Source organism: Callorhinus ursinus, unplaced genomic scaffold (genome assembly GCF_003265705.2).
Source record: "Callorhinus ursinus isolate GAN/ISIS: 27379988/994484 unplaced genomic scaffold, GSC_fseal_2.0 scaffold39, whole genome shotgun sequence".
NCBI lineage: Eukaryota > Metazoa > Chordata > Mammalia > Carnivora > Otariidae > Callorhinus > Callorhinus ursinus.
The window spans coordinates 8,213,146-8,240,931 of NW_027397101.1; the positions used below are offsets into that span (position 1 = coordinate 8,213,146).

Here is a 27,786-nt window from a genome sequence, read left to right on the forward strand (position 1 = left end):
CTCTCTCTCTCTCTCTCTCTCTCTCTCTCTCTCTGTGTCAAATAAATAAATAGCTTAAAAAAGATTACTTACACTGATGCCCTTCAGCTACTGAAGTAATCAGGGAATGTAATTTTTAGGTATTACGCACATGTTCCTTAGTAAAAAAAAAAAAAAAAGGGAATCTATGAAAGTTAGAAATTCATATACTAAAGGAGAACTTTTTAATATAAATTCTTGAGATTTTTTTTTTTTATTAAGGTTGTCCCTTAAATGTCCATCACTGCTTTAACGCTGGAGATATTATTTGAAAGCATCTTGGAAATAACTGAATATTTTATTTGAGAAATTCTTGCTTACCTCACAGGATTCTTACGGGTAATATACAAAAGCATTTCAGTAGCTGTGGTGGTTATGAGGATCTATGTTGATATAATAGTGAATATCAACCTAACCAGCTGTCTGCTGTACTTGTAAGACTAGCTGAAATTTTCCTTTATAGTAATTTTCATTTTACAGAATTTAACTAGCTTAATAAAGAGAATTCAAAATGTAAATTGTCACCCAAAATGCCAAATTGCTCCACTATTTTCATCATTAATTAAGAAATATTTTGGTGTTGGGGCGCCTGGGTGGCTAAGTCAGTTGAGTGTCTGCCTTCGGCTCAGGTCATGATCCCAGGGTCCTGGGATCGAGTCCTGCGCAGGGAGCCCGCTTCTCCCTCTGCCTGCCGTTCCCCCTGCTTGTGCTCTCTGTCTCTCTGACAAATAAATAAAATTAAAAAAAAAATTTTTTTTGGTGTTTCACTCGTGATAAAGTACCATGCATTGTTTCACAGCTACTTTTTTACATAGGAAAATATTACCATCTTTCTGTGTCCGATTCTTTTGAATAGAGTTTATTGGATGAGCCGTCACTAATTTACTATCTTAAAAGTCTGTTAAACTGTTTCTGGTTGTGGGGTGCCTGGGTGGCTCAGTCGGTTGAGCGTCTACCTTCGGCTTAGGTCATAATCCCAGGGTCCTAGGATCGAGCCCTGCATCGGTCTCGCTGCTCAGCAGGGAGCCTGCTTCACCCCTGCCATTCCCCCTCCTTGTGCTTGCTCCCCCCCTTCTCTCACTGTCAAATAAATAAATAAAATCTTAAAAAACAAAACAAAACAAAAAACTGTTTCTAGTTCTTATAATATTTAACAATATCAATATATGTATTTTGTGCTTTTGTGCTTTGCTTTTTTTCTTTTTAAGAATGAATTCTTATAAATACATTTTTGTTGAGCATTGGGGATTCTAGAATGACCCCGGCAGTTGTGTATATGTGTGTGTGTGTGTGTGTGTGTATAGGAAGCAGCCACACTAAGATTCTTGTCAAGTTCTGATTAACAGAATTATTGTTACATATAATATACTGGATAGATATATAATATGGATTATATATGTTAAATATAATGGATACATTATAACAAATCTGAGAATAAGCATCTGCTTATGATTAGTAATACAAAGTAGGGGTCAGTAAACTACAGCCTACTGGTTGCATGATTTTATGAAAATAGTTACTGGAACATAGTAACGACCTCCATTTACACATTATCTATGGCTGTTTTTGTATTCAACATTGTTCAGTGGTTGCAACTGAGACTCCCTGGCTTGCAAACCTAAACTATTTACTCTCTGGCCCTTCATGGAAAAAGTTTGCTGACTCCTAAGATAAGAATATTGTGAGGTGCTGAAAAAAGCTTATATTTTAGAAAACAGTTTCAGAACTTTCTACAAATATCAGTGTGATTCTGTTGCCAGGTACGGATGCAACTCATACTTCTAAGCAAGTTGAAATTTGGGTAAGGATACAAATCATGAAGAAAAGGAAGAGACCTGTACATAAATGGGTTGTATAGGGAACCTTGTAACGTATTTGAGTGTAAGAAGTACAAAACAGCACATGTATACAATAGGAGAAGATAACAGTACTCATAGCATAGAGTTAAAAAAAAAAATAGCTAACTATTTAAAAAATTTTCCCTGAGTGATTCTGCAATAGAGTGGAGCACCCTGGCTTTAGGGACTAGAACTAAGATTGAGTGGAAATTAGAGATAGGCAAATAGAGAACAATTATGTGATAGCTGTCCCAGCAGTAAAACACACTGTCCTGTAAAGTATTATGTTCTCTCTCATTTAAGTTTTTACTAAATGTGTTAGGAACATAAGAGTTTAAAAAAGAGTCACTGTGGCATGTGGCTGTGGATAAGAATTTTTTTTTTCATAGTTAGAAATCTTTTTACTGGAAAGAGTGGATAAATGGAAGATCTAAATGTATTCTGCTCTTCACAGTTTTGGGCTGTTACAAACTGCTGTGTTCATTCTGTGACATCCTACCTGTGTTCTGGTGCTTATGTGCATTAGTTTTTGTAGGGTGCATCTTGCCTAGAAGAATTGCTGGGTTGTAGAACTGCACATCTTGACTTGAATAAATAGGACCAAATATTTAAGTGGCTGTATCAGATTACACTTCTACAGCAGTATTAGAGGTCCCATTGCTCTGCATTCTCATCCACACTTAATTTTGTCATACTTGAATTTTTGCTAATCAGAGGGGTATATAATAAAATAGTATATCATTATGGTTTTGATTTGCATTTCCTTGACTACTAATGAGATTGACAGCCTTATGTTCGTTGGCAATTTAGGTACCTTTTGTGAGGACCCTGTTCCAAATATTACTGTTTTGTTGTTAGTCTCTATTACTGATTTTTTTTTTAAGAGTTCTAATTATGAAGACTTGACCATTTTAGTTCTGTGTAGAGAAAATATTTTTGCTTTTATAGCTTTTCTCATGTTTTGAATAATAGTATTTTAAGTAGCTTATTAAATTTTTTCCCCGGATGCTTATGCTTTCTATATTTTTAAGAAACCTTCTGGGGTTTGGGCAGGGAGTGGGGGGTATGGGTGAAGGTGGTCAAAAGGTATAAACTTACAGTTCCAGGGATATGTATGGCATGGTAACTTAAGTTAGCAGTACTGTATTGTATATTTGAAAGTTGCTTAGAGTACTTAAAAGTTCTCATAACCAAAAGAAATAACTATCTGAGGTGATGGAAGTTAACTTTCTGTGGTAATCATTTGTCAGTATATACATCTATCAAATCATTGTTTTACACCTTAAACTTACAGAGTGTATGTCTGTTATATCTCACTGAAACTATTAGACCTCAGTAAAACATGGAGTGGGCAGGGGAGAAACTTTTCCTACCCAAAATGCATTAAGATACTCTTCATTATTAAAAAAGCTTTGTGGTTTTACCTTTCTTTGGTAGATCTTTAATCCATTTGAAGTAGGTTTTGAGGTAAGGGTTGGACTTACCTTGATATATATGGATAGTCAATTTTCCTGACATTGCTTATTAAAAAGCAGTTTCCCTCTCTGGTCTTCAGTATCACCTCATCTCAAATATGTAATTTGATGCATCCATCTGATTTCCATTCTGTACCATTGGTCTATTTTGTGTACCCTAATGTCAGTTCCACATTTTAATGATATGATAGAACAGGGCTTCCTACCTTACTCTTCAGTAGTTCTCTGTTTTAGGTCTTTGTGCTTTCACTTGAGTTTTCCAAGTCATCTTGGTAATTTAAACATAACCATTGGGAATTTAATATGTATCATGTTGACTCTAATCCAGGAATGTGCTTTTTCTCCATTTATTTAGGTCTTTAATGTGTTTTTCTCCTATTTTTATTAGGTTGAACCATATAACATGTTTTTATAGGTTCAGATAATTGAGTGATGGCAATTATATGGTAGAACCTGATTTAATACTCTCCAGAGATCTGATCTTAATATGAGTCTGTTATCCTTATTTAACTTTAGGTACTACTTATTGTTCCTATAAATGCTACTTTTTTTTTTTTTTTTTGGTCACTGGTATATAAGTAACCTTTGATTTTTGGATCTCGTAGCCTTACTAAATTTACTATTTTAATTTACATGTAGATTTTTTGGGAACTTTTATGATTATAATCATCTGTGAATTAATGACATTTTTGTCTTTTAATTGTTTTTATTCACCAGCCGCCCCTTAGTATGTTGTTGAAAGGATGTGGTGATAACAGGCATCTTTTTTCTCCTTTATCTCTACGAAAAACTTTTTAAAATTTCACCAATAACTATAGTATTTGACATAGGCATTTTGTAGATATGCTGTCCTGGATTTGCATTGACAATATTTTGTGTGGAATTTTGGATTTGTGTTAATGAGTAAAATTTGCGTGTTAGTTTTTCCTATCTAGCTGTCCTTCACAAATTATTCAGGTTTTGGGTGCCTGGGTGGCTCAGTTGGTTGAAGGACTGCCTTCGGCTTGGGTCATGATCCTGGAGTCCCGGGATCGAGTCCCGCATCGGGCTTCCTGCTCGGCGGGGAGTCTGCTTCTCCCTCTGACCCTCTTCCCTCTCGTGCTTTCCATCTGTCATTCTCTCTCTCTCAAATAAAATCTTTAAAAAAAAAAAAAACCAAATTATTCAGGTTTTATAAAATAATTAGAATATTCTTTGTCTTGTGAAGTTTTGTGTCCCTTTCTTGACTTTTTGGTAGAACTTCTCAGTAAAGCCCTCTGGGGCTGTGCTTTCTTTGTGGGAAGGATTTTTATGATTGGCTCAATTTTTGTAATGATAGGGAGACTTTGATTTTTCCATTTTTTGAAATAAAATTTTATTTTTTAGGAACTTGATTTTACCTAAATTTTATTTATTGTCATAAATAAAATTTGTCATAAGTTTAACCTCATCTTTTAATGTTCAGTCTTTATTGTGATGTTCCCTTTTTTTATGCCTGAGTTTAGTTTGTGACTCTTTAATCTGTCCCACCAGAGGCTTACGAATTTTATTAGGCTTTTACATATAACAAGCCTTCAGCTTTGTGATCCACTATTGTATTGAAGGTACAAAAGGAGAAATATAGAACATTGTTTTTAATCTCTTGGATATTTGATAAGGGAACTTGAAGTTAAAGTTCATGTTTGTTTCTATTATTTTTTTTTTTTAAAGATTTCATCTATTTATTTGTCAGAGAGGGCAGGGGCACAAGCAGGGGGAGCTGCAGGCAGAGGGAGAAGTGGGCTCCTTGCTCAGCAGGGAGCCCGATGTGGGACTCAATTCCAGGGCCCTGGGATCATGACCTGAGCCGAAGGCAGATGCTTAACCCCTGACCCACCGAGGTGTCCACCTATTTTAAATTTGTGAGTACCAAAAAGTGAATATGCTTAAACTGTCTAGTGATCAAATTGTATTTTTAGTATCATTTTCTGTTTCTATTTTAGCTTTGAAGAAAATTCGGAACAAAAGTTTGTGGAGTTTAAATCCATTTTTCATAATACTTCAGTTACTATTTGCATATTGCATTGAATACCACATGAAGTTATACTAGTTTAGATATTTATAAGTAGAATTTGAATTCTGTAACAAGAAAATAATTTATCTAAAGCTGAAACTAAACTATGGATGTACTTTCAGTGTCATTTTTTTATAGGGCTTTACTAAATTTTATCTATACTCATCATCAAATCTCTTTAATGATATTTTTAACATTCTTATACAGTATAACTTTGGTGTCCATTATCAAGTTATAAATCAAAACTCACTGTATTTTAACCATATGGGCCTCCTTGTGGTGCTTAATCATCTATGTAAACGTATTTCTGCTTCAGAGCCTTTGCATTTGCTGTTCCCTCTGCCTGTTCTGCCCCACACAGATACTCATTTGGCTTGCTCTGTCTCTTGTCTCTGTTCTTTGTTCAGACATCACTTCAAAAGACATCTTTCTTGATTGTGGTATATAAAACTATATGTGCACATGCCATGCATAGATTCCTTGAATCCTTATTTTTCTTTATAGTACTGATTATTATCTGATATTTGTCTCTCTTGGCCTACTTGTAGTAATTTCCTATTCTTGCTGCAATAAATTACCACAAACTTAGTGGCTTAAGCAGTATTAATTACCATTTTACAGTTCTGTAAGTCAGAAGTTTTGCATGGATTTCACTGGGCTAAAAGTGTCAGCAAAGATGTGTTACTTTTTGGGGACTCTAAAAGGAGAATCTATTTGCCTCCCTTTCTCAGATTTTAGAGGCCCCCACTGCCCACTTCCTCCCTTTTTAACGTTACATATCTGACTCTTCTACTTTTAAGTTCCCTTATAATTACTTTGGGCCTACCTGCATAATCCTGTTTCAAGGTCATTAACTTAATCATGTCTACAAAGTCCCTTTTGCCATGTAACATAATATTCACATGTTCTCACACTTAGGACCTAGACATCTTTGGCACCCATTTATTCTGCCTGTCATACTACTGAAACGTTAATGCCCTGGCTTTTGTTGGCTGCTGTGTGCCAGGCCCTGTTGTAGGAACAAGTTATAATGAGTAGTCAGTAAATAGAATATTTCACAGAATCTTAGGTTAACAGTTTTTTTTTGTTTTTTTTTAATTTTAGCATCTCAAAATGTACCTTAAAATTGCTATTGGAACGAAGTTGGGTCCTTTCATAGATTTGAGTTTGCTTCTGCTAGGCACCTTGGAGTACCATCTAACTTAAAATTCTCTGAGCTTCTTTAGACCACACAGGTAGTATGAATTCATATCTGCAAAATGTCATGAATCATACCTTTGTGGTTCAATTCTTGGGATACTTTTCCTCCTTTTACTTAGTGATAACATTGAAATAGGCATGTTTGTTTTCTGTCTCTACTTGCAAGGTGGTTTATTTACCATTTATCTTATTAAACTGAGAAGAACCGTTTGGTAGCCTAGCTTTATTTGAGGGTCCTTCTTAGACACCTCATCTCAGACTTTTTTCTTTCTTATAATTTCATAAAATGGTGTGTCTTTTAGTTGTTGGCTTCCATCTAGAGTACCACCTTCTGGGGTGGTTCTTAGACTACCCCACTGCAGGCCAATTTCTTTTTTGGTACTACATAAAATAATGCATTTTACAATTGTTGGTTTATTAGATTCAATTGAAATATACTCTTGAGGGAATATTCATGTTTTTTGGTGTGATTTATGCTTCATCAGCTTTGTGCAGAGGAAATGGGTGTGGTAGGCCTTCAACTAAAATGATAAATGATTGAAAAAGTGATTCTAGTTTTGAAACTGTTTTTGTGGTATTTATTGAAGCACCTAATGAAATACGTGGAAGGTTTCTGTTTCCAGGTAGGATGGAATAGCTGGCAGTAATTAGCATTTTTACTTGAAACAACTAGAAGATCCAGATCAAATACCATTATCATCTGTTTGAAGGCAACAGAGAGGCAAGGAGAACTACCAGTGCCTAGGACTCTGAAATGGGAAGAACCTTAGAAGGCAGTTGTTTTTTGTAGTTGCTTTTTGCCCTGGGAACTTTGCTAATTATGGATGCAAAGCAGATCTGTTTGAAAGCAACTGGGGACATGGTGGAGACAAAAATCAGAGCTTTGGGCAGATAATGGGGATGGCCTGTTTTCCTCACAGGACTTTTGCTAAATACTGAGGTTTGCTGGGCAAGAGGCTAAAAATGTAAGCAAACAGCACAGTGGAATTTTCAGCAGTCTTAGAAGGCAAACATGGATTTTGGGATCACTGGTGGAATGGTCCCACAGAGTATACAAAAGTCTCTTAGTTGAAAACTGTGGATGGCTAAGACAAATATGTAGACTGAATCTAACCAAGACTATAAACAAGCCTTGCCTCAACATAGTTGCTGAATAGAATGTTAAACCAACACAGTATCTCCCGAGCAGAAGGAAGATTGCCCCCTCCTTATGGTACAGAAACATCTGAAGCCGCCTCTAATGTTTTATATTTATTTATAATGTTGAATTCTTAGGTTTGGTTTGATAACATCTTTATTTTGGCTTCATTTTTTGTAACCTGTTTTCACTAGAAATGTATTTCTAAATTGAGAATTTTTTGCTGTGTTTTCAGATGCTGTTCCATTGTATTCTAGCTTACGTAGTATCTGATGAAAACTCAGCTCAACTAAATATAAAAACCTTTGTTTTTATATTTAGTTTTCAGCAGCATTATTGCAATATGCCACTGTGTTTTCTTTATATTTATCCTGCCATGAAGCCAGAAACACTACCAAAAGACAGGGCCACATAATCAAAAACCAGAAGAAAAACCAACAGTAAAAATGAAGCTGATCTTGGGGCGCCTGGGTGGTGCAGTTGGTTAAGCGTCTGCCTTCTACTCAGGTCATGGTCCTGGGGTCCTGGAATCAAGTCCTGCATCAGGCTCCCTGCTCGGCGGGGAGTCTGTTTCTCCCTCTGTCTCTGCTCGCTTGTGTGCTCCTGCGTGTGCTCTCTGCCTTTCTCTCAAATAAAATCTATTAAAAAAAAATGCTGATCTTGATAATTCAAGTTCTCAGAGATTTTAGAATAATTATTAAAATGCTCAAGAAAATAAATGAGAAGATGAATTTCAACTGAGAATTGGAATCTATAATCACATTGAATCTATGAAATCACTGTAGAACTGAAAAATACAGTATCTGAAACTAAGACTTCATTAGGTTGACTTAATAGCACTAGATAGTAGTGAACTCAAAGGCAAGTCAGTGAAAAATTTGGATAAATTGAAACGAATTTGGAAAACTTTGGATAAATTGAAATATGGGGAAAAAATAGAAACAATATAGAAAAGACTGTTGGACATATGGGACCTGGTAAAAGGTATGCATTACATCTACTTGTAGTTCGCAAAAGAAAAGGGTGAAAACAATATTTGAAAATATAATAGCTAGAATTTTCAAAAGCGAGAAAATATTAGCTCAGAATTAAGTCCTGTGAACCCTAAGCAGGATAAATATAAAGAAAGCACAGTGGCATATTGCAGTAATGCTGCTGAAATCTAAAGATAAAAATGAATAGGAGCTGAGTTTTCATCAGAAATAACAGCTCTCTAGAACACAATGGAACTGCATTTGAAAACTGCTAAATTCTCAACTTAGGGGGGCGCCTGGGTGGCTCAGTCATTAAGCGTCTGCCTTCGGCTCAGGTCATGATCCTGGGGTCCTGGGATCGAGCCCCGCATTGGGCTCCCTGCTCCACGGGAAGCCTGCTTCTCCCTCTCCCATTCCCCCTGCTTGTGTTCCCTCTCTCGCTGTGTCTCCCTTTCTCTCTGTCAAATAAATAAAATCTTTAAAAAAAAAAAATAAAAAAAATTCTCAGCTTAGAAATATATTTCTAATGAAAATAGATCACAAAAAAATGAAGCCAAGATAATATCAAACCAAACCCAAGAATGCAATACCAGTAGACCTGTACTATTACTAAAGGGTTGTGTAAGCAGAAGGAAGGTGATCTCAGAAACATGGAAATACAGGAAGGAATTAAAGAACAGAGGAAGGGTAACTATATGAGTAAGTACAGACTATTCACAACACTAGTGAAGTTTATGTGTAGAATAAAATGTGACAACAGTGCAAAAGATGGGGGTTGATAAATGAAGCTGTGAAATTCTGACATGATCAAGGAAGTGAAGTAAAACTGATTTCTTGGTTTATTTACATGGTATATTATCTAAGAACCACTAAATTATTTTAATAAAATTATTAAATATATAATTTTAATATAACTAGAATTTTAATAATTATAGTTAAACTAAGGGACACCTGGGTGGCTCAGTCGGTTGAACGTCTGCCTTCGGCTTGGGTCGTGATCTGAGGGTCCTGGGATCAAGTTCCATGCCGGGCTCCTTGCTGAGTGGGAGCCTGCTTCTCCTTCTGCCTGCCGCTCCCGCGCTTGTGGTCACTGTCTCGCGCACGCGCTCTCTCTCTGACATATTTTTTTAAAAAGGTAGATAAAATGGAAAACAGTAAAATGGTAGAAACAAACCCAAATATGTCAGCCATTTATATTAACTAAATGTGAGCTCAATTTTATGGTTAAAGATGAACAGGATTAAAACAAAAACAAAACCATATGCTGCTTATAGGAAAGATTCCTTAAATATGAAGTCACACGAGTTGAAATTACAAAAATGGATGAGATTCCAGGTCGATGACAACAGCATAGATTTTTTAATCTCCCTAGATGTCCTTTTACAGACATACAGAACTAAAATATCTACTTCAAAATTCATGGGCAACATTGTAACCATTCACGGTGTTGTGGCATCCCCTAAAAAAAAAAAAAAAAGCTGGTGGGATAAATAACTGAAAGCTACAAGATCAGTGTGGTATCTGTAGCTGTGCAAGAGGTGGGAAAGGGTAACTACAGATGTATGATGGACCCAAGAACTCTGTATCGTTCCAATTTTAGTATATGTGCTGCCGAAGTGAGCACTGGACCCAAGAACTCTGAAATAAAACTATATCAAACTTTTGAGAAGGGCAGCTCTGGTGGCCATTTCTCAAAATGACCCCTAGTATTTCCCGCTTCCTGGTATTCATTCACACCTTACATAGTTACCTCCCACATTTTACTTAAGGTTACTTTTGTGACCAATAGAATATGGCAGGAGTGATGGTTTACCACTTCCAAGATTCGGTTATAAAAACATTGAAGCTTCCATTTTGGGCTCTCTCAGATCACTTCCTTTGGGGGAAGCCAGCTGCTGTGTTGTGAGGATTCATACATCCTGGTGGTCTTGCTCTAGTTGAGCCTTTAGATGAGACTGCGACTCTGGTCAACAGCTTGACTGAAACTTTGCAAGATCTTGAGCCAGAACTACCCAGCTCTGCTGCTCCCAAAATCCTGATTCGCAGAAACTGTGAGGTAATTTTTGTCTTAAGCTGCTAGTTTTAAGGTGATTTGTTATATGACAACAGGACTAATACAGCAACTGAAGCTAGAAGGGGTATGCACACCAGTTTAGATGAGTACAAGCAGTTTGCAATAATAAGATTTTGAAGGGATTAGTGACCAGCAAGCTCTTGAAATTATCTAGCTAAAACTGTTCCAGGACAAAGCCCCATACAGAAAAATTACTGGAAATACATTCCAAACTGAGTAGGATAGGGACAGTAAAGACAAAAAGAAAAAAGATTCAGTTAAAAATGGGGAAGGAGAATAGAGCCAGGAGATTTAAGAAAGTAAGCTTCCATAGTACCTTTTTAAAATAATTTGAGACTTCATTTACCTACAACAATATTTATTATATATTTTTTGTACTATGTATTTTAAGGGAATGTTAGCAAGTGTGTATACCCATGCCACCACTGTAATCAAGATTAATAGGTTTTCATCACCCCAAAAAGTTCTTATGGGCTCCTTTAGATATCTCCAGTATCCTCAGCCTTGGCCCCAGACAACTACTCATTTGCTTTTTGTCAGATTAGATTTTAGTTGCTATAGTTTTGAATGCTTCTCCAAAAAGTAACAATTAAAAAAAGTTCTATGGAATTCTATAGCTGTTAGCTAATAAAGCTAAGTGAAATTATATCCTCCAGAGGTTCAATACATTTAATTTTCTTTAAAAAGGCATTGATGTCAAATTACATATTAAAAGAAAAAGGAAAAACATGTAAGGTTGTTATCCTCATTCCTTTTAAGGAAAGTATCCCAGAAAGACATGCATGAGTTAAGAAAAGATGAACCAAGGATTTTAAGTCTAGTCAAAACTGGCCTTCAGAATAAAGGCTGGAAACTGTTACTACCTTGGAAGAACTAGGGGAGCTATTCTCATGAACACTTCCTGGAGAATGTTGTAGAGAACTAGCTTCAGGTCATCAGGATGACTGAAGAAAATCTGACGTAAAGAGCAGTGATAAACAAAAATATTTTTACATTTAGGGACACCTGGGTGGCTCAGTCGGTTAAGCATCTGCCCTCAGCTCAGGTCATGATCCCTGGGTCCTGGGATGGAGTCCCATATCGGGCTCCCTTCTTAGTGGGGAGTCTGCTTCTCTATCCACCTGCTGCTTCCCTGCTTGTGCTCGCTTGCACTCTCTCTGACAAAAAAAATCTTAAAATATTTTTATGTTTAGAAGTTAGGAGATAAAGGAGATACATGAAGAAAGTATAGTATGTAATGATTACATGATCTGACATCAGATATAACTAGGATGTGGGGAGAAATACACAAAAGAATTTAAAACTTCAGTAATCACGATGACAGCTAGTAAGAATGTCTTGTGTGTAATGTGGGATAAGGCAAAGACATTTGTAACATTCTAATTTAGACATCCCTGGTATCTTTGATAACTAGTAGTTTCTGATTGGGGAGAAAGGAGAAACAGACACATAATTGTTTTTAAAAAAGTAAGTTGACCCTTTAGTTCTGAATTTGAACAAAGCATTTGTGTGAACTCACTTAAGTATTTTATATGTGTATTCATGTGTATGTTTAAATTTTGTACTGTCCACTGAAGAAGCCTTGAAACAGTGATCAACCTAGTTGCAGTAAGCTTTTCTAGTGCCTGAAGTGTGGCTTTGAAATATTTCCACCCAAAAGAAATTGGTCTCCCTTATACATAGGACTCCAGGCTAGAGGCAGAAAATGTGCAAGATGAACTTGAAACATCTTTTCTTAGGGATAACAAGGAAACCCACAAACACTGCTAACTAAATTCTTGTCAGAAAAATTTGGGAGTCAACTGGAAGTTCCTATTGGCCAAAGATAGTTTGAACATCGACAAGGAAAATAGCTATGTGGATTGAAACACCTCAAATATGTATGTGAATTCCTAGTAATATAGAAACTCATTGGTCATCTATACCGGAAATTAGGGAACTATTTCTTAAAGTTGCCAAAGAAAGCACTTAATCCATGTTTTTTATATGATGTGTCACTGAGTCACCAAATAATTGATGAGGTGAAGTTTCTTTCTATTGAATTCTAGCAAATAAATTAGGAATGCTAGAACTGGAATGTCAACACTTTCTAAACCCCAGTGAATTAATCTTAGCATTGAGTATTGATGGCTGCTATCATCATAGAAAAAGACAACTAAATAAACTGGGTGCTTCCTAATAGAATAGACCTATAAATAGTTTTACCAAAACATGAACCTGGATTTGATTAACATTTCTAAATGCAAGGATTGACTTTTTTTTTCATGTAAAGGGCCAGATAGTAGTTTTAACCCTCGACAGCCAAATGGTCTCCACCATCACAGCTACTCAACTCTGCCATTGTAGCACAAAACCAACCATAGAGAATGCATAAGTTAGTAGGTGTAGCTGTCTTCCAGCAAAACTTTATTTACAAAAGCAGGCAGCGGACCAGGTTTTTGACCTCTACTCTGGATCCAGCTACCAACTTGAAATGCAAATAACAGAAAAAACCTATTTAAACTACACTTTGGGAATGCAAATATTAGAATCAAGATATTGGGCAACTCTATAGGACAAATGGTGGTGGTTCTTCAACAAATTGTAAAGAAGAAAAAATGTGGGAATTGATAGAGTCTTTAAAACACAGGCAAAACTATATGATATGCTTAGGAAGACAGGTGGTAAGACTGAAGAAAATTAAGGTAAATATATCTCTTGGAATAAAAGAGATTGAGATTGGGAGGGAGCATGGCAGGGGCTTCTGAGATAAACTATTCTGTCTCCTGTCTTGGTTGGTGGCTATAAGATGTGTACCTTGTAACTGATTATACATTTATCTATGCAGTTTTCTGCATTTATGAATATCTGACATTAAAAGTTTTAAAAGTGTTGCATGTGAAAACATGGGAAAAGTCATCAAATTCTAACCAAATAAAAGTACACTTTTGATAAAAAATGTATTACTAGAGATAGAGACATTTCATAAGATAATTTAAGAATCCTAAATCTGTATGTACCCAATAACATTGCTTCAAAAATATAAACCAAAGTTGACAGAGTAAAAGGAGAAATCTATATACAAATCCATAATAACAGGAAACTTTGAAGAAGCATGTGTAAACAGGTATAAATTGTGTCTTTGAGGAATATGGCTTAGTATCTGAAGGACTTTTCTTTTTAATAAGTCATCTTTTTACCCAGAGACTTACTACATTTACTGGAAATATGTTTAAATCTTTATTTTGATTGATAGAGTATCATTTTTACCTAGTGTTTAAATTTACAAGATAACTGTCTTCTAGCCAGATAATCTAAGTGAAGTCTGTAACTTTTTTTCCTAATTTTACACTAAAATTACATTTAGTAACTAATCACCGTTGGACTTTTCCTGCCATTGGAAACAATAGCTCAAGGTGATTAGAATACCTAGAATCCCAATTTTAAATCAACAAAGTTCAGTGGGTTTCCCAAATGACTCTTAATTGTTTGTATATGATTTAGATTTTGCTGGCAAAAGTTAACTTTTCTTCTTTTTTTAAACAGGGGTTCTGAAGGAAAATTAAATGACTGCCAGATAAGATTCGTAAATGAAATCTTTAAGATCGAGAAACCTGGAGCTCATCCCCTGTCATTGGCAGATGGAAAGTTTTTAAGTATGGATTTTTCTTATGGGTTTAGACTACATATGTTGTACTTGATTGGTATTTTAACCACCAGAAAATAACTTGAGAAAGTATAAAACTGTAGATCATGCAGACATTAGCAAAACAACAATTTTGATCTAAGACCCATTTTGGTTTAGTGGATTTAATGGATTTTTCTCAAATGACAAAATTTGTTTTCCAAAAAATATTTTTTTGGCATTTTACTGCTGTTTTCTTTTCTTGACTATAGATTCTGTCCAAATACCCATTCAGTAATTTTGTGGCCACCCAAGATTGATTTTTAATAATGAGACTTATATGAGTAGAGTCTGACTGACAGTAATGCTGGTTAAGCCTTGAGTTTCTGAGAGGTAATAAGTGAGGTTTAAACAATTGTGAGAGTATTGGAATATAACCCTGCCTTTTCACTGTGTGTATTGTATTTGCTTAGTATCATACAGCTAGTTGGTAACAGAGGTGGGAGTAGATTCTATGTCTTTTAATTCATGGTTCAATCACTATCTTTCCAAATAGATTACTGTCTCATACTCTAAATTCTGGATTTTTGGGGGGAAAGCAATTTATTGGCTTTATGCCACATATCAATATCTAGTATATATTTTTTTAAGATTTTATTTTTAAGTAATCACTACAACCAATGTGGGACTCAAACTTACAACCCTGGTATCAGAAGTTGCATGCTCTACCTACTGAGCCAGCCAGGAGCCTCAATATCTAGTAGATTGTTTTAGAAAAATACTCCAACTAAAGGCTTCTGCTTAACCTTTTCATACCGCAGTTGTGCAAGATAATAGCAAGACAGTACCTTTAACAGATCACAAAATAGACTTTCATGTTACCAGTCTAAGCCTTTTTCATTTTTTGAGACTGCAAAGCTGATAAATCTAGATTTTAATTAAGAACCTTCAGGCATACTCTGTATGAGTACTTGTATGGTTATATCCTAGGAGTAAAGGTAACTTGAATAAACCTGTTTTGTTTTTTTTTTAAGATTTATTTATTTTATTTTAGAGGCGGGGGATAGGGGCAGAGGGGGAGAGAAAAAGAGAATCTACTCCCCACTGAGTGTGGAGCCTGACACAGGGCTCGATTTCACAACCCAGAGATCATGACCTGAGCTAAAATCAAGAGTCATGCTTAACCAGCTGAGCCACCCAGGTACCCCTGAGTAAACCTATTTAATGTGACTTAGTCATTCTCAGTGAAACACAATACAAAACCAAGGTAGATGAGGGTTTTTTTTATCTTTCTGTTATCTCTTAGTACATCTGCATGTATTCTGTTCTCTCTCATTCTCCATATCTCTCCTCTGCCTAATACTAATCACATTATAGCTACAACTTTAAACTTGTATGTAAAGAAATCATTTCACAGCGACAGCCAGATTGCCTTTGATCACATCACTCCATACCAAAAATCTATCAAAGGCATGTTTTTAGGTCTATTATACATCCATTATTTCTATGTTGTCATGGCTCCCTTAGTGGAAGTGAAACAAAATTGTAATCTGCCATTCATTAGCAAGAATAGGCAGTGACCAGGCAGAAAGATAGTACTGAAATCAGTGCCTTTTCCCTTCCCCCTCTCATTTTTCCAGTATGGTTCCCCACATCCCTCATATTGTTAGATCAGTTCTGATATGGTAAATTTCCTCAATTGTATTGTGTACATATGTCAGAAATTCAAAATCTAAAACAATATTAATTTAAATATGGGGGCACCTGGGTGGCTCGGTTGGGCAACTGCCTTCAGCTCAGGTCATGATCCTGGAGTCCCAGGATCGAGTCCCGCATTGGGCTCCCTGCTCAGCAGGGAGTCTGTTTCTCCCTCTGACCCTCCACGATCTTTTACTCTCTCTCTCTCTCTCTCATTCTCCCTCCCTCCCTCCCTCAAAAAAAAAAAAAAAATAGGACTCTCAGGAAGTAATCACTCTAACAATGTATATTATCGTAGACATCTTCCACTATTTACATAATTCATCTTTGTGTATTAAAGATAAAATTCTGCAGTTTTCTTTTGAATTTCATATACCTCATTACCTCTGTATTATGGTTCTTGTAAACTCACCTTATTTTTAATAAAATCTTTCCAACCATATCTCTTTTGACATTTTAAATTAAATTTTGTATTATGAACATTAAGATTTTTTTGTGTACATGTTTATATCTTAAAATTTCAACACTTTGGCAAAAGCTGTTTGGATTTAGATAGGTTGGGGGGAAATAAATGCTACACCTCTTACTTGCCAGAGTTCTGAACCAATTGACAAATAAGATAAAAATCAACTGAGTTAAAAATACTATTTCTATTACTGATAAAAAGTATGTTGGGGGCATAGCTTGAATGGGAACCAAAATGGGCTTGCTAACTCTTAGCAAAACCAGCCCTCCCCCTCTTAGTTTAGCCCACTCAAGGAAAGGTTTAGGTCTGCAGGTACATGGTATTTAATTGTTCCATTTATTAAGTAGTTAGATCAAAACAACTTTGTGCAAGAGAATGTTGTATACCCTTGAAATCTGAAGATACCTTTTGGTGCCCTGGTGAATTCACTGCATTGGCCCTGGAACTTTCAGTCTGGTCAATGCAAATTTTAAAGGCAAGAGTATACATTATCTTGCAGGTAGTGATGTCTGCTATACCTGGGCTTCACCCCTGTTATTTTGATAAGTATAGAATGATGCTCAGGTGTTTATTATTAAAGTCCCACACTTGATTATTCTTTGTGGTTTTTTCCTATTAAAACAAGCTGTATGCTACTTTCATGTGTTTTTCTTTGTAAGATTCATAGATGTAAAAATGATCCTAACATTGGGCTTGTTATAATTTTATTCTTAATAGGGAAAAATGATCCTGAGTGTGACATTTGTGGTGGAGATCCAAATAAGAAATGTCGTTCTTGCTCCTGTCATATATGTGGTGGAAAACAAGAACCCAACATGCAGCTTCTATGTGATGAATGTAACATGGCCTATCATATTTACTGTCTGAATCCACCTTTGGATAAGGTCCCTGAAGAGGAGTACTGGTATGATTATCAAGGTTTTTTGTTGTTGTTACTGTGTTAAGAATTGAATGTGAAATAGTGTTTGAGCCACCAAAAGAAGACTTCTGAAGATATATAATGTGTATTAAACTGCTTAATAAAATTTTTGTAGCCAGTGGTTACTTGGCATTGATAACCTTATTTGGTTATTGTAATGGCTGGGGAACTGGTCCCTAGCTCTTGTTTTTTAGTCCTTGCAGTCCTTCCTCTAATATGGAGTCTGTGTTCTTTCAAAAATGCAAATCTGATTGTGTTAACTCCTTTAAATGTCACCCTATAGGGCCTTGCACAATACTTTTTTAGTTGATTTCTCCAGGCGTATTTCTTATTTTTCCCTTTCATTTTCCCAAATATTCTATACTCTAGCCAGATTAAATATCTTTCAGCTCCTTAAGTAAGTCATGTTCTTTCTCTCTGGGTTTTACACTTGACACATTTTCTCTTAGAAGCATTTTCGTCTTTGCTTAACCTTTAGGATGATATTTATCCTTCAGGTTTTCACTTAACTATGACTTTATCTGGGAAAATGGGTGGTCCCCTTACCCCCCAGTTATTCTATTATTTTTTTTATTTTTTTGTGCTCATTTTAAAAATTTTTTTAAATTTAAATTCATTTAATTAACATATGGTGTATTATTAGTTTCAGAGGTAGAATTCAGTGATTCATCAGTCTTACATAATACCGAGTGCTCTTTAAATCATGCGAGCTCCTTAATGTCTATCACCTAGTTACCCCATCCCCCCACCCCCTCCCTTCCAGCAGCCCTCAGTTTGTTTCCCATGATTAAGAATCTCTTATGGGTTGTCTCCCTCTCTGATTTTGTCTTGTTTTATTTTTTCCTCTCTTCCCCTATATGATCTTTTTTTTTTTTTTTTAAGATTTTATTTATTTATTCATAAGAGACAGAGAGAGGCAGAGGGAGAAGCAGGTTCCCCGCTGAGCAGGGAGCCCAATGCAGGACTCAATCCCAGGACCCCTGGGATCATGACCTGAGCTGAAGGCAGACACTTAACCATCTGAGCCACCCAGGCGCCCTGTTTTGTTTCTTAAATTCCACATATGAGTGAAATCATCTGATAATTGTCTTTCTCTGATTGACTTATTTTGCTTGGCATAATATCCTCCAGTTACATACATGTCGATGCAAATGGCAAGATTTCTTTTTGATTGCTGAGTAGGAATCCATTGTATATATATACACCACATCTTTATCCATTTATCTGTCGATGGACATCTGGCTCTTTCCTAGTTTGGCTGTTGTGGACATTGCTGCTATAAACATTAGGGTGCAAGTGCCCCTTGAGATCACTACTTTGTATCTTTGGAGTAATTACCCAGTAGTGCAATTCCTGGATCATAGGGTAGTTCTGTTTTTAACTTTGAGGAACCTCCATACTGTTTTCCAGAGTGGTTGCACCAGCTTGCATTCCCACCAACAGTATATGGGGGTTCCCCTTTCTCCACATCCCCGCCAACATCTGTCGTTTCCTGACTTGTTAATTTTAGCCATTCTGACTGGTGTGAGGTGGTATCTCATTGAGGTTTTGATTTGGATTTCCCTGATGACGAGTGATGTGGAGCACTTTTTCACGTGTCTGTTGGCCATTTGGATGTCGTCTTTGGAGATGTGTCTGTTCATGTCTTCTGCCCATCTCTTGATTGGATTATTTGTTCTTTGGGTATTGAGTTTGATAAGTTCTGTATAGATTTTGGATACTAGCCTTTTATCTGATAAGACATTTGCAAATATCTTCTCCCATTCTGTCGGTTGTCTCTTGGTTTTGTCGACTGTTGCTATGTAAAAGCTTTTTATCTTGATGAAGTCCCAATAGTTCATTTTTGCTTTTGTTACCCTTGCCTTTGGAGACATGTCTAGCAAGAAATTGCTGCAGCCAAGGTCATAAAGGTTGCTGCCTGTATTCTCCTCTAGGATGTTTTTTATTTTTATTTTTTCAAGATTTTTATTTACTTGCCAGAGAGAGAGTGCGAGCACACACAAGCAGGGGAGCGGCAGGCAAAGGGAGAAGCAGGCTCCCTGCTGAGCAAGGAGCCCGATGTGGGACTCGATCCCAGGACTCCAGGATCGTGACCTGAGTCACGATGCTTAACCAACTGAGCCACCCAGGTATCCCTCACCTCTAGGGTTTTGATGGCATTAGTCCAAGTGGAGATCTTGATTTCCATAAACACACCCCCTAAAATCCTGTTCCTCTCCCAATCTTCATTAAATGCTATACTCATCTAGTTGTTCAGGCTGAAAAACTATACTTCCTCTTTGATTTCCTCTTCGCCCTCCTCACATATTCTACATCCTACATGAGCAGGTCTTGTCAGTCCTCCATAATCTTTCTCTGCTCTCACCCTTCAGTCCAAACTAATGTCGCTTCCCTGAACTGTATAATAAACGCCTAACTAGTCTCCTTGCTTTCACATTGCTTGCCAGTTATCCTTTCTACCATAGTAGCAGAATGATCATACTAAGTCCTGAACTGAGCAGCAGGGTTACTCATCTGTTTAAAATCCCCTAGTGTTACCCTGTTGCACTTGGATGGCATGTGCTTAGGTTTTATTCTGACCTGGCCTTGCCTGCTCTATAACCTCATTGCTTATCTCTGTGCAGTTTATTTTTGCTAAACTTCAGATCTACCCACCTAATGTTTTTCAAGTCATACCACTCCTTCTTAGGCCTCAGGACTTGTATACTTAATGTCTTTTTGCCCAGAATGAATTCCCTGGCTTCTTCATAGGACTGACTCCTTTGGTCTCAGCTGGAATATCACCTCAGAAAACTACTACACATACCATTTCTAATCACTCTTAACACCCACATAACCCTGATGTATTTCCTTTATAGAATTTGCTGACTTCCTGAAATTGTTTCATTGTATGTACTGGTTTTCTTCACTCTGTACAAACATTTTGATCATATTTATCCCCAGTACCAAAATAGTGCCTGATATATCTTTTCTATTTCTCCAAATCATGTTGTTTGCATATTTAACCTCTGAGCTCATTTTCTCACCAGAAATAGTATCTGCTTTGCCGCTAAGATCTCTGAAAAATTATAGTTTTAAAGGTTAGCACATTGGGTAAAATCCAGTCTTAGAACAAATTAATTTTTGGAAGCCTCCTGATTTCCCAATTAGAAGGGATTTTACTTGATAATATTTATTACTTTCTTCTACATTTTAATTTTTGCCTTGGTTTTGTATGTGTATATCACAACCTAACTAATTTCTCAGAATCAGGGGACTGAATTACATTTTTCTTTCCTCTAGTACTAAACAAAATATCTCATAATTAAGCAGTCAGAATTAGCTGGTGGGCATGGATGGTTTTTTTGCTCTAAGAACTATATGGAGTAATTATGAAATGGAAAATATAGGCATATCTAATATTAACGGTGAGAGGGGCCAGTTGATCTTTATCAGGATATCCCTCAAGTTTGCATTCCTTGATGATATAGGAACAGCCTCATCTGATTCTATAGACATATTTATACTTTGCTTTTTAGGAATGATTTAAGGTAGCTTATAATGATCTGCAAGTTATAGTAGGTTGACCAACTGCAATAGGACAAAGGACAAAAAGTATAGAGAATTAAAACAGAACCTACAGATAAGGCTAATATAAACAAGCATCCTTGGATCCTGTAAATTAGTTGTGATAGAGTATACATTTTTGACTTCGAGAGTTTTAATAATCAGTTTAGATGGGGATGTAACCAATTCAGTTGCATAGTTGAACATTTAGGATCATCTATTCTTGCTACCTTTGTTTTAATGATAGGAACGTCAAATGAATAAATTCCGTTCTCCAGGTTAGTGATAAGATCAGAGTTCATGGGCGCCTGGGTGGCTCAGTTGGTTAAGCGTCTGCCTTCGCTCAGGTCATGATCCCAGGGTCCTGGGATCGAGTCTGGCATCAGGCTCCCTGCTCAGTGGAGAGTCTGCTTCTCCCTCTGCTCCTCCCTCCCCACCCCCCCCACTCGTGCTCACTCTCTCCCTTTTTGTCTCTCTCTCTCTCTCTCTCTCTCTCTCTCTCTCGCAAAAATCTTTAAAAAAAAAAAAAAAGGAGTTCATGATGCCATTTGATTTGGACAGCTCTGTCTGGCTTTTGAACTGAATTTGAGATTTTATGATATAATCCTTTACATTCTTTAAAGGAGTGATAAGGTTTTGGTTTTGGTTTTTTCTTTTTCCTGCTAGCTTAATCAAGTTTAATATTTAAATGCCAGCTGAAGATCTATAATATACACCAAGTATTACATCTTAAAACTTGTTCTGACCTGGAAAGGCCATTCTTTTACTGGCTTTAATATGGTATTATCAAAATTCCTTTTCTTTTAAAGGTATTGTCCTTCCTGTAAAACTGATTCCAGTGAAGTTGTAAAGGCTGGTGAAAGACTCAAGATGAGTAAAAAGAAAGCAAAGATGCCGTCAGCTAGTACTGAAAGCCGGAGAGACTGGGGCAGGGTAAAGAAGAAAGTCTCCTTTTCTCCTAGCTATAACATTTATGACTAATGCAGGTTATAACATTTCAATACCAACAGTAGTGGTGATATAAATTATGCTTTCCATATCAGAAATATTAACAAATAACTATATTTAATTATATAATTGTTAATTTGCTGTAACTGTTAGCTATATGTTAATGAAATCATATAAATTATGTATTGTTAATCATATAGTTAGGTTTCTATTTTATTCTCATGGGAATTAAGGGCTTTAAGATTTGACATAACCAGTTTCTCAAATAGCTTGTTTGTTTACTTATAGGGAATGGCCTGTGTTGGTCGCACTAGAGAATGTACTATTGTTCCTTCTAATCATTACGGACCTATTCCTGGGATTCCTGTTGGATCAACATGGAGATTTAGAGTTCAGGTATGTTTTAAATTGGTTTTGTTGAAAGGGTAAAGTTGGGTGTAGTTAAAATTGTAGCAGTGTCAGTTTCTGTTGATTATAAGTGGACTAACCTAGGTTTCGTCACATGGCATTTAGTTGTTAGAATAAAAGATTCTCTATAGGATGGGTAGACTCTTCCCCATAGCTTAAGACAGAGGACCATACATCATGGAATTAGGCATTAGCTATGCCTTTTCATCACTTTGTTTTACTGTTCTGATAGTTAACATTATTGTTAAACTTTCTAGAGAATTTTCCTTGCTGAGAATTTAATATTTGAAATATTAAATTTTTTTTCTTTAAAATATTTGGTAAGTTCTCAATATCATTGAAGTCCAAGAAAGCTCACTTAGGTGTCTTGTTTGCAGCTTATCCTTCTGAATGAATGTTAAGTTGTTGGCCAGAGGAAGTGCCCAGATAACCCAAGGATAAAATTACTTCTTTTTTCCTCTTGAAGGCTCTATTGTATTCATTTCTAACTTCTTTTTTAGAATGGTAATTTTATCATTATAGAGAGCTTAAGTTATTCATCTTCATTTTCTGTTTCTCAGAGACACTTTAAAATTTTAATTGTTTCTTTTGGATTTACCTTATTTCTAAATAGCATGTTTCTACTGCTTTTGTCTTCATATTTTAGTTTAACTTCTTTCTATGGAAGATGGCATTTAGTTTAACACACTCTGTCTTCCCATCCTTGCAATGGTTATATTATAATTTTGGCTAAATCCATATGCATGTTTTATGACTTTAGATCTTTAAATACAATTAAAAAAATACTACAAGTAAATACAATAGAATGTTATAAATACAATAAAAAGTACACTTAGTATATTTTTAATTGCCTTGGGTTTTTTTGTTGGCTTCATATTTTTTTTTTATACCCATCACTAATTTATTCCCAAATTCTAAAAGCCCTATTAATACAGTCTCAGATGAGTTTGAGGTTGTTGGCCTGAGCAACTACTAGGGTGGATTGTCATTTAGGAAGTGGGGAAGAGTAAGATTTATTTTCATCAGGATTGGTGAGGTTGGGAACAGGTGGTCCTGTCTTCTGGAGTACCTTGTGTTTTCAAGACCTAAACTTAGGCTCTGATGCTTTCATTAGCTTCTCATTGGCTTCTAATGTGTGTCTTTCCCTACCCTGCTATGCAGCTTGGATTTCAGCTTCTTTTTCTCTAAGAACAATTATAGGATAAACAAATGGGTTCTGATACTTCTCTCAGGTAGTTTGAAGTACACAAAGTGACAGCTGTTCAGTGAGCCAAAATTGAAGATAGATGGGAAGAAGCAGTAGGCCATTGAAGTAGTAGAATACATGAGTAAATTTAACAAATTGGGAAGCATGTTTGGGTAACATTGAGTAGTTTTGGCTCAAACATATATGCTCTCTGAAGGAGAAGCTGGAGATAAGAGTTAAGGTGGGGAAAGTAGATAGGAGCCAGATCGAGAGAGGGTAATATGTAATATTTGGGGCTTGATATACAATATGACCATTTGATGTTGAATATTTTTTTATTTTTTTATTATGTTAATCACCATACATTACATCATTAGTTCTTGATGTAGTGTTCCATGATTCATTGTTTGTGCATAACACCCAGTGCTCCACGCAGAACGTGCCCTCTTTAATACCCATCACCAGGCTAACCCATCCCCCCACCCCCCTCCCCTCTAGAACCCTCTATTTTTCAGAGTCCATCATCTCTCATGGTTCGTCTCCCCCTCCGACTTACTCCCCTTCATTCTTCCCCTCCTGCTATCTTCTTTTTCTTTTTTCTTAACATATTTGATGTTGAATATTAAAAGCAGATTTATTCTTAAAAGTATTGTTCTGTTTGTGATGGGTAGAATGAGATTTGAAGAGAAAAACTGGAGGCAGTGAAAAAGGATGTTTATAGCATTCATGACTCAAACTAAGATTATAGCAGTTGAAGTAGAAAAAGATGTATTTGAGAGATTTAGGAGATTGATCAGCAGTATTTATGACCAAAATGGGTTTGAAAAATAGAGGAGAAGAATGAGGCTAAAATGTCTCTTGCCTGGGGTGCCTGGGCTCCTCATTCAGTTAAGCATCCTACTCCTGATTTTGGCTCAGGTCATGATCTCAGGGTCATGAGATTGAGCCCCTCCTTAAGATTCTCTCTCTCCCTACTACCCCCCCACCCCCACCCATCTGTATACACCCTCTCTCAAAAAAAAAAGAATAAAATGACTCTTGCCTTTCTGATGTGGCTAGGGAGCATGCAGTAATTGAAGAGAAGAAATCGGATAGGAAGGGATCTGGACCACTGATAAACAAATTCTGTTTTACCCAAGTTGAGCTGTAATGACCAGTAGACATAAAATGGTATTTAATAATTATTTTGAAACTCGGAATTCTAGGTCTGAGCAGTTTTAAGGTCACCAGCTTAGTATCTAAGGGATATATAGTTGGAAAGAAATAAAGTTGGTGAGCAAAAGGTAGAACTCTGAGCAACATTCAGTTCTTAGTTGGAGGCTTTTAGGATCCAATAATATATGTGAAAGCATTTTATAAATATAATTTGACTATTCAAAGGTATTTTGAGACTTTCTTTATTTCATAGGTGAGCGAAGCAGGTGTCCATAGGCCCCATGTTGGTGGAATTCATGGTCGAAGTAATGATGGGGCTTATTCTCTTGTCCTTGCTGGTGGATTTGCGGATGAAGTAGTAAGTCATGATACAACCTTGTTCTTTAGAACCCGTCAGTAGAATACAGAAGCTTTTTCTAGCATGTATCAAATCCCAGTTTTGTTTTGTTTTTTTTTTAGCATAGTCTGTATGTTGAAGTGGTCACTTCTGTACAAATTATAAGATAAATCAATTGGCGGTCTTTAATGTTTACATGTACTGATTTATGTATGTATGTGGTAACTGATTATTGCAATGAAAATACATTCTCTAGAGCTCATTTTTTTTAAATTAAACTTATTATTTTGGGATGTTATAGACTGATATGTAGCCTTAGAAATACTGTAGATATCTCTGCCCTTTACCCATCCGCTCCCAATGATAACATCTTACAAAACTGTAGTACAGTATCACAACCAGGATATTGACATTAATACGTTCAGGTCACTGAACATTTCCCTACCACAGGTATCCCTCATGTTGCCCTTTGATAGCCACACCTACTATACCTGCCCTCCTTAACCCCTGACAACCACTAATCTGTTCTCCATTTCTATAATTTTTGTTTCAAAAATTTTTAGAAGTGGGGGGTGCCTAGGTGGTTCAGTTGGTTAAGCATCTGCTTCTTGATTTCCACTTGGGTCATGATCTCAGAATCATAGGATAGAGCCCTAAGTGGGGCTCCGCACTCAACGGGGCGTCTACTTGAGATTCTCAGTCTCTGTCTCCCTCTGCCCCTCCCCTCCCATGCTCACGCTCCCTCTCTCCCACTCTCGCTCTCTAAAATTCTTTTAAAAAATTTTTTATAAGTGGAATCATATAGTATGTGACCTTTAGGAATGGCACTTTTCACTCAGCATAATTCTCAAATTGTGGCATGTATTAATAGTTTATTCCTTTTTATTGCTGAGTAGTATACCATGCTATAGGTATGCCACAGTTTAACCATTCACTCATTGAAGAATATTCAGATTGTTCCAGTTTCTGACTTTTACAAATAACTGCAATAAACATTTGGGTACAGGTTTTTTTATAAATATAAGTCTTCATTTTTCTGTGATAAATGCCCAGAAGTGCATTGTTGGGTTATATGGTAGTTGCATGTTTAGTTTTTTTAAAAAACTGCCAAATTGTTTTCCAGAGTGACTGTACCACTTTACATTCCTATTAGCGGTGTGTAAGTAAGTGATCTAGTTTCTCTGCATTCTTGCCAGCATGCAGTGTTGTTGCTTCGTTTTACTTTAGCCATTCTGATAGGTATGCAGTAAGATCTCATTGTGGCTTTAGTTGACATTTCCCTAATGGCTGATGGTGATATATCTTCAGGTCATTTGCCCATCTTCTAATTGTGTCCTATTTGGGGTTTTTTGCTGTTCATTGAATATGTAGTTTGCAGGTATTTTCTCCCAGTCTGTTTCGTTGGTTTGTTTTCACGATATGTTACAGCTATGTAGAGGCCAAGATGTAGTATGTTTTCAGACAAAGGTAGAAGAGCTTGCCATTTTTCTAAGAGGCCGATTTGTCAATACATTTACGCTAACATGGCAAAGGAAACTGCAGATGGAAATATGCAGGGTAATTATTTGAGTACTCATTTAACATCATATTTTTAAGCTGTATTTTTTAGAAATACAAAGGATGTTGTATAGTTTACTACAGTTGGCACTTAATTTTTTTTTAGGGCTCTGTAAGAAAACAAGCCAGCTAAAAGTAGAATCTTTTTAACATGTTTTTAGCATCTAGCCAGTTGTGTTTGATCTGGACTCTGACATTTGTGTGTGAGACTTTGGCCTAATTGTTTTACTCCAGTAAACCTCAGTTTCCCCATGTGTAAAATAGAAAAAAATAGTACCACCATTTTATATCAAAATTATTGATATCAAATGAGGTGATATATGTAGTCTTAGCATATAACAAGGATTCAAACAGTTGTATTGTCTATAGCAGAGCTTATCTTAAATACACAAAACATAAACATGTAGAGGTGAAAACAAGTACCAAGTTGAATTGGGATGGTTATTACTACTTCCCTTTTTCCTCATCTTTTGAATACAGTTACTAGTCAAACATTAAACATTTGTAGAGAAAAGTTCTGATGGGCTGTTAATTATGCATCTTAAGCAATTAATTCTCAGTCTGTTAAATAATATAAAGAATAATTCATTTTGGAGCTAAAACAAATAGGCTTAGATCACCAGCTAAGATACATTTGGAGATGTTAATATAGTTTATAAGCATTTTTAATCTTTTGATCGCTTATTGTAGGCAGGTCATATCTATAGAAATAGGTGGAGGAAACCTGAATAAACTTTTCTCATTTGAGAAAAAAATTTGTTTTGAAACGTTTAACATTCATGGAACCCATAATCTTTGTTTTGTCCAAATGAATGGACATGAAACTACTGAATACCTGTTGATAAACTAGTTAATATTTTAGTCTAGTAACTTGAGAATCAAATGCTATTTTTAGTGCCTTGTGTTAGAGTAACCTCATTTGAGGAATGAGACCCCATAAAGATGATCTGCCTTTTATAGTTGTGCTGAGAAATAGTTTGCTCAGTGATCAGTAACAGATTCTGGAACCAAACTGGATTTCTATCCTGGTGCCATCTCTTACTAGCTAGGTGACCTTAGGCAAGTTAATGAACCTCTGCCTCATCTATAAAATAAGGCTTTAAAAAAATACTTCATAGGGTTGATGTGAGCGTTAAAAGAATAACACATAAAATGCTTAGCCTAACCACACACACACACACACACACACACACACACACACACACACACACAC

General features: G+C 36.2%; 1 protein-coding gene across 3 annotated transcripts in view; it reads left to right on the forward strand.

The window, feature by feature from the left end:
* The window catches only part of UHRF2 (ubiquitin like with PHD and ring finger domains 2), an 88,008-nt gene that overhangs the window by 37,658 nt on the left and 22,564 nt on the right, over positions 1–27,786 (forward strand). For all 3 annotated transcript variants that reach the window (XM_073880758.1, XM_025887842.2, XM_025887843.2), the window contains 5 exons: positions 14,275–14,384; positions 17,235–17,421; positions 21,792–21,915; positions 22,219–22,326; positions 24,933–25,037. In XM_073880758.1, coding sequence (XP_073736859.1) covers positions 14,275–14,384; positions 17,235–17,421; positions 21,792–21,915; positions 22,219–22,326; positions 24,933–25,037 — 634 coding nt within the window. The remainder of the gene's footprint in view (positions 1–14,274; positions 14,385–17,234; positions 17,422–21,791; positions 21,916–22,218; positions 22,327–24,932; positions 25,038–27,786) is intronic.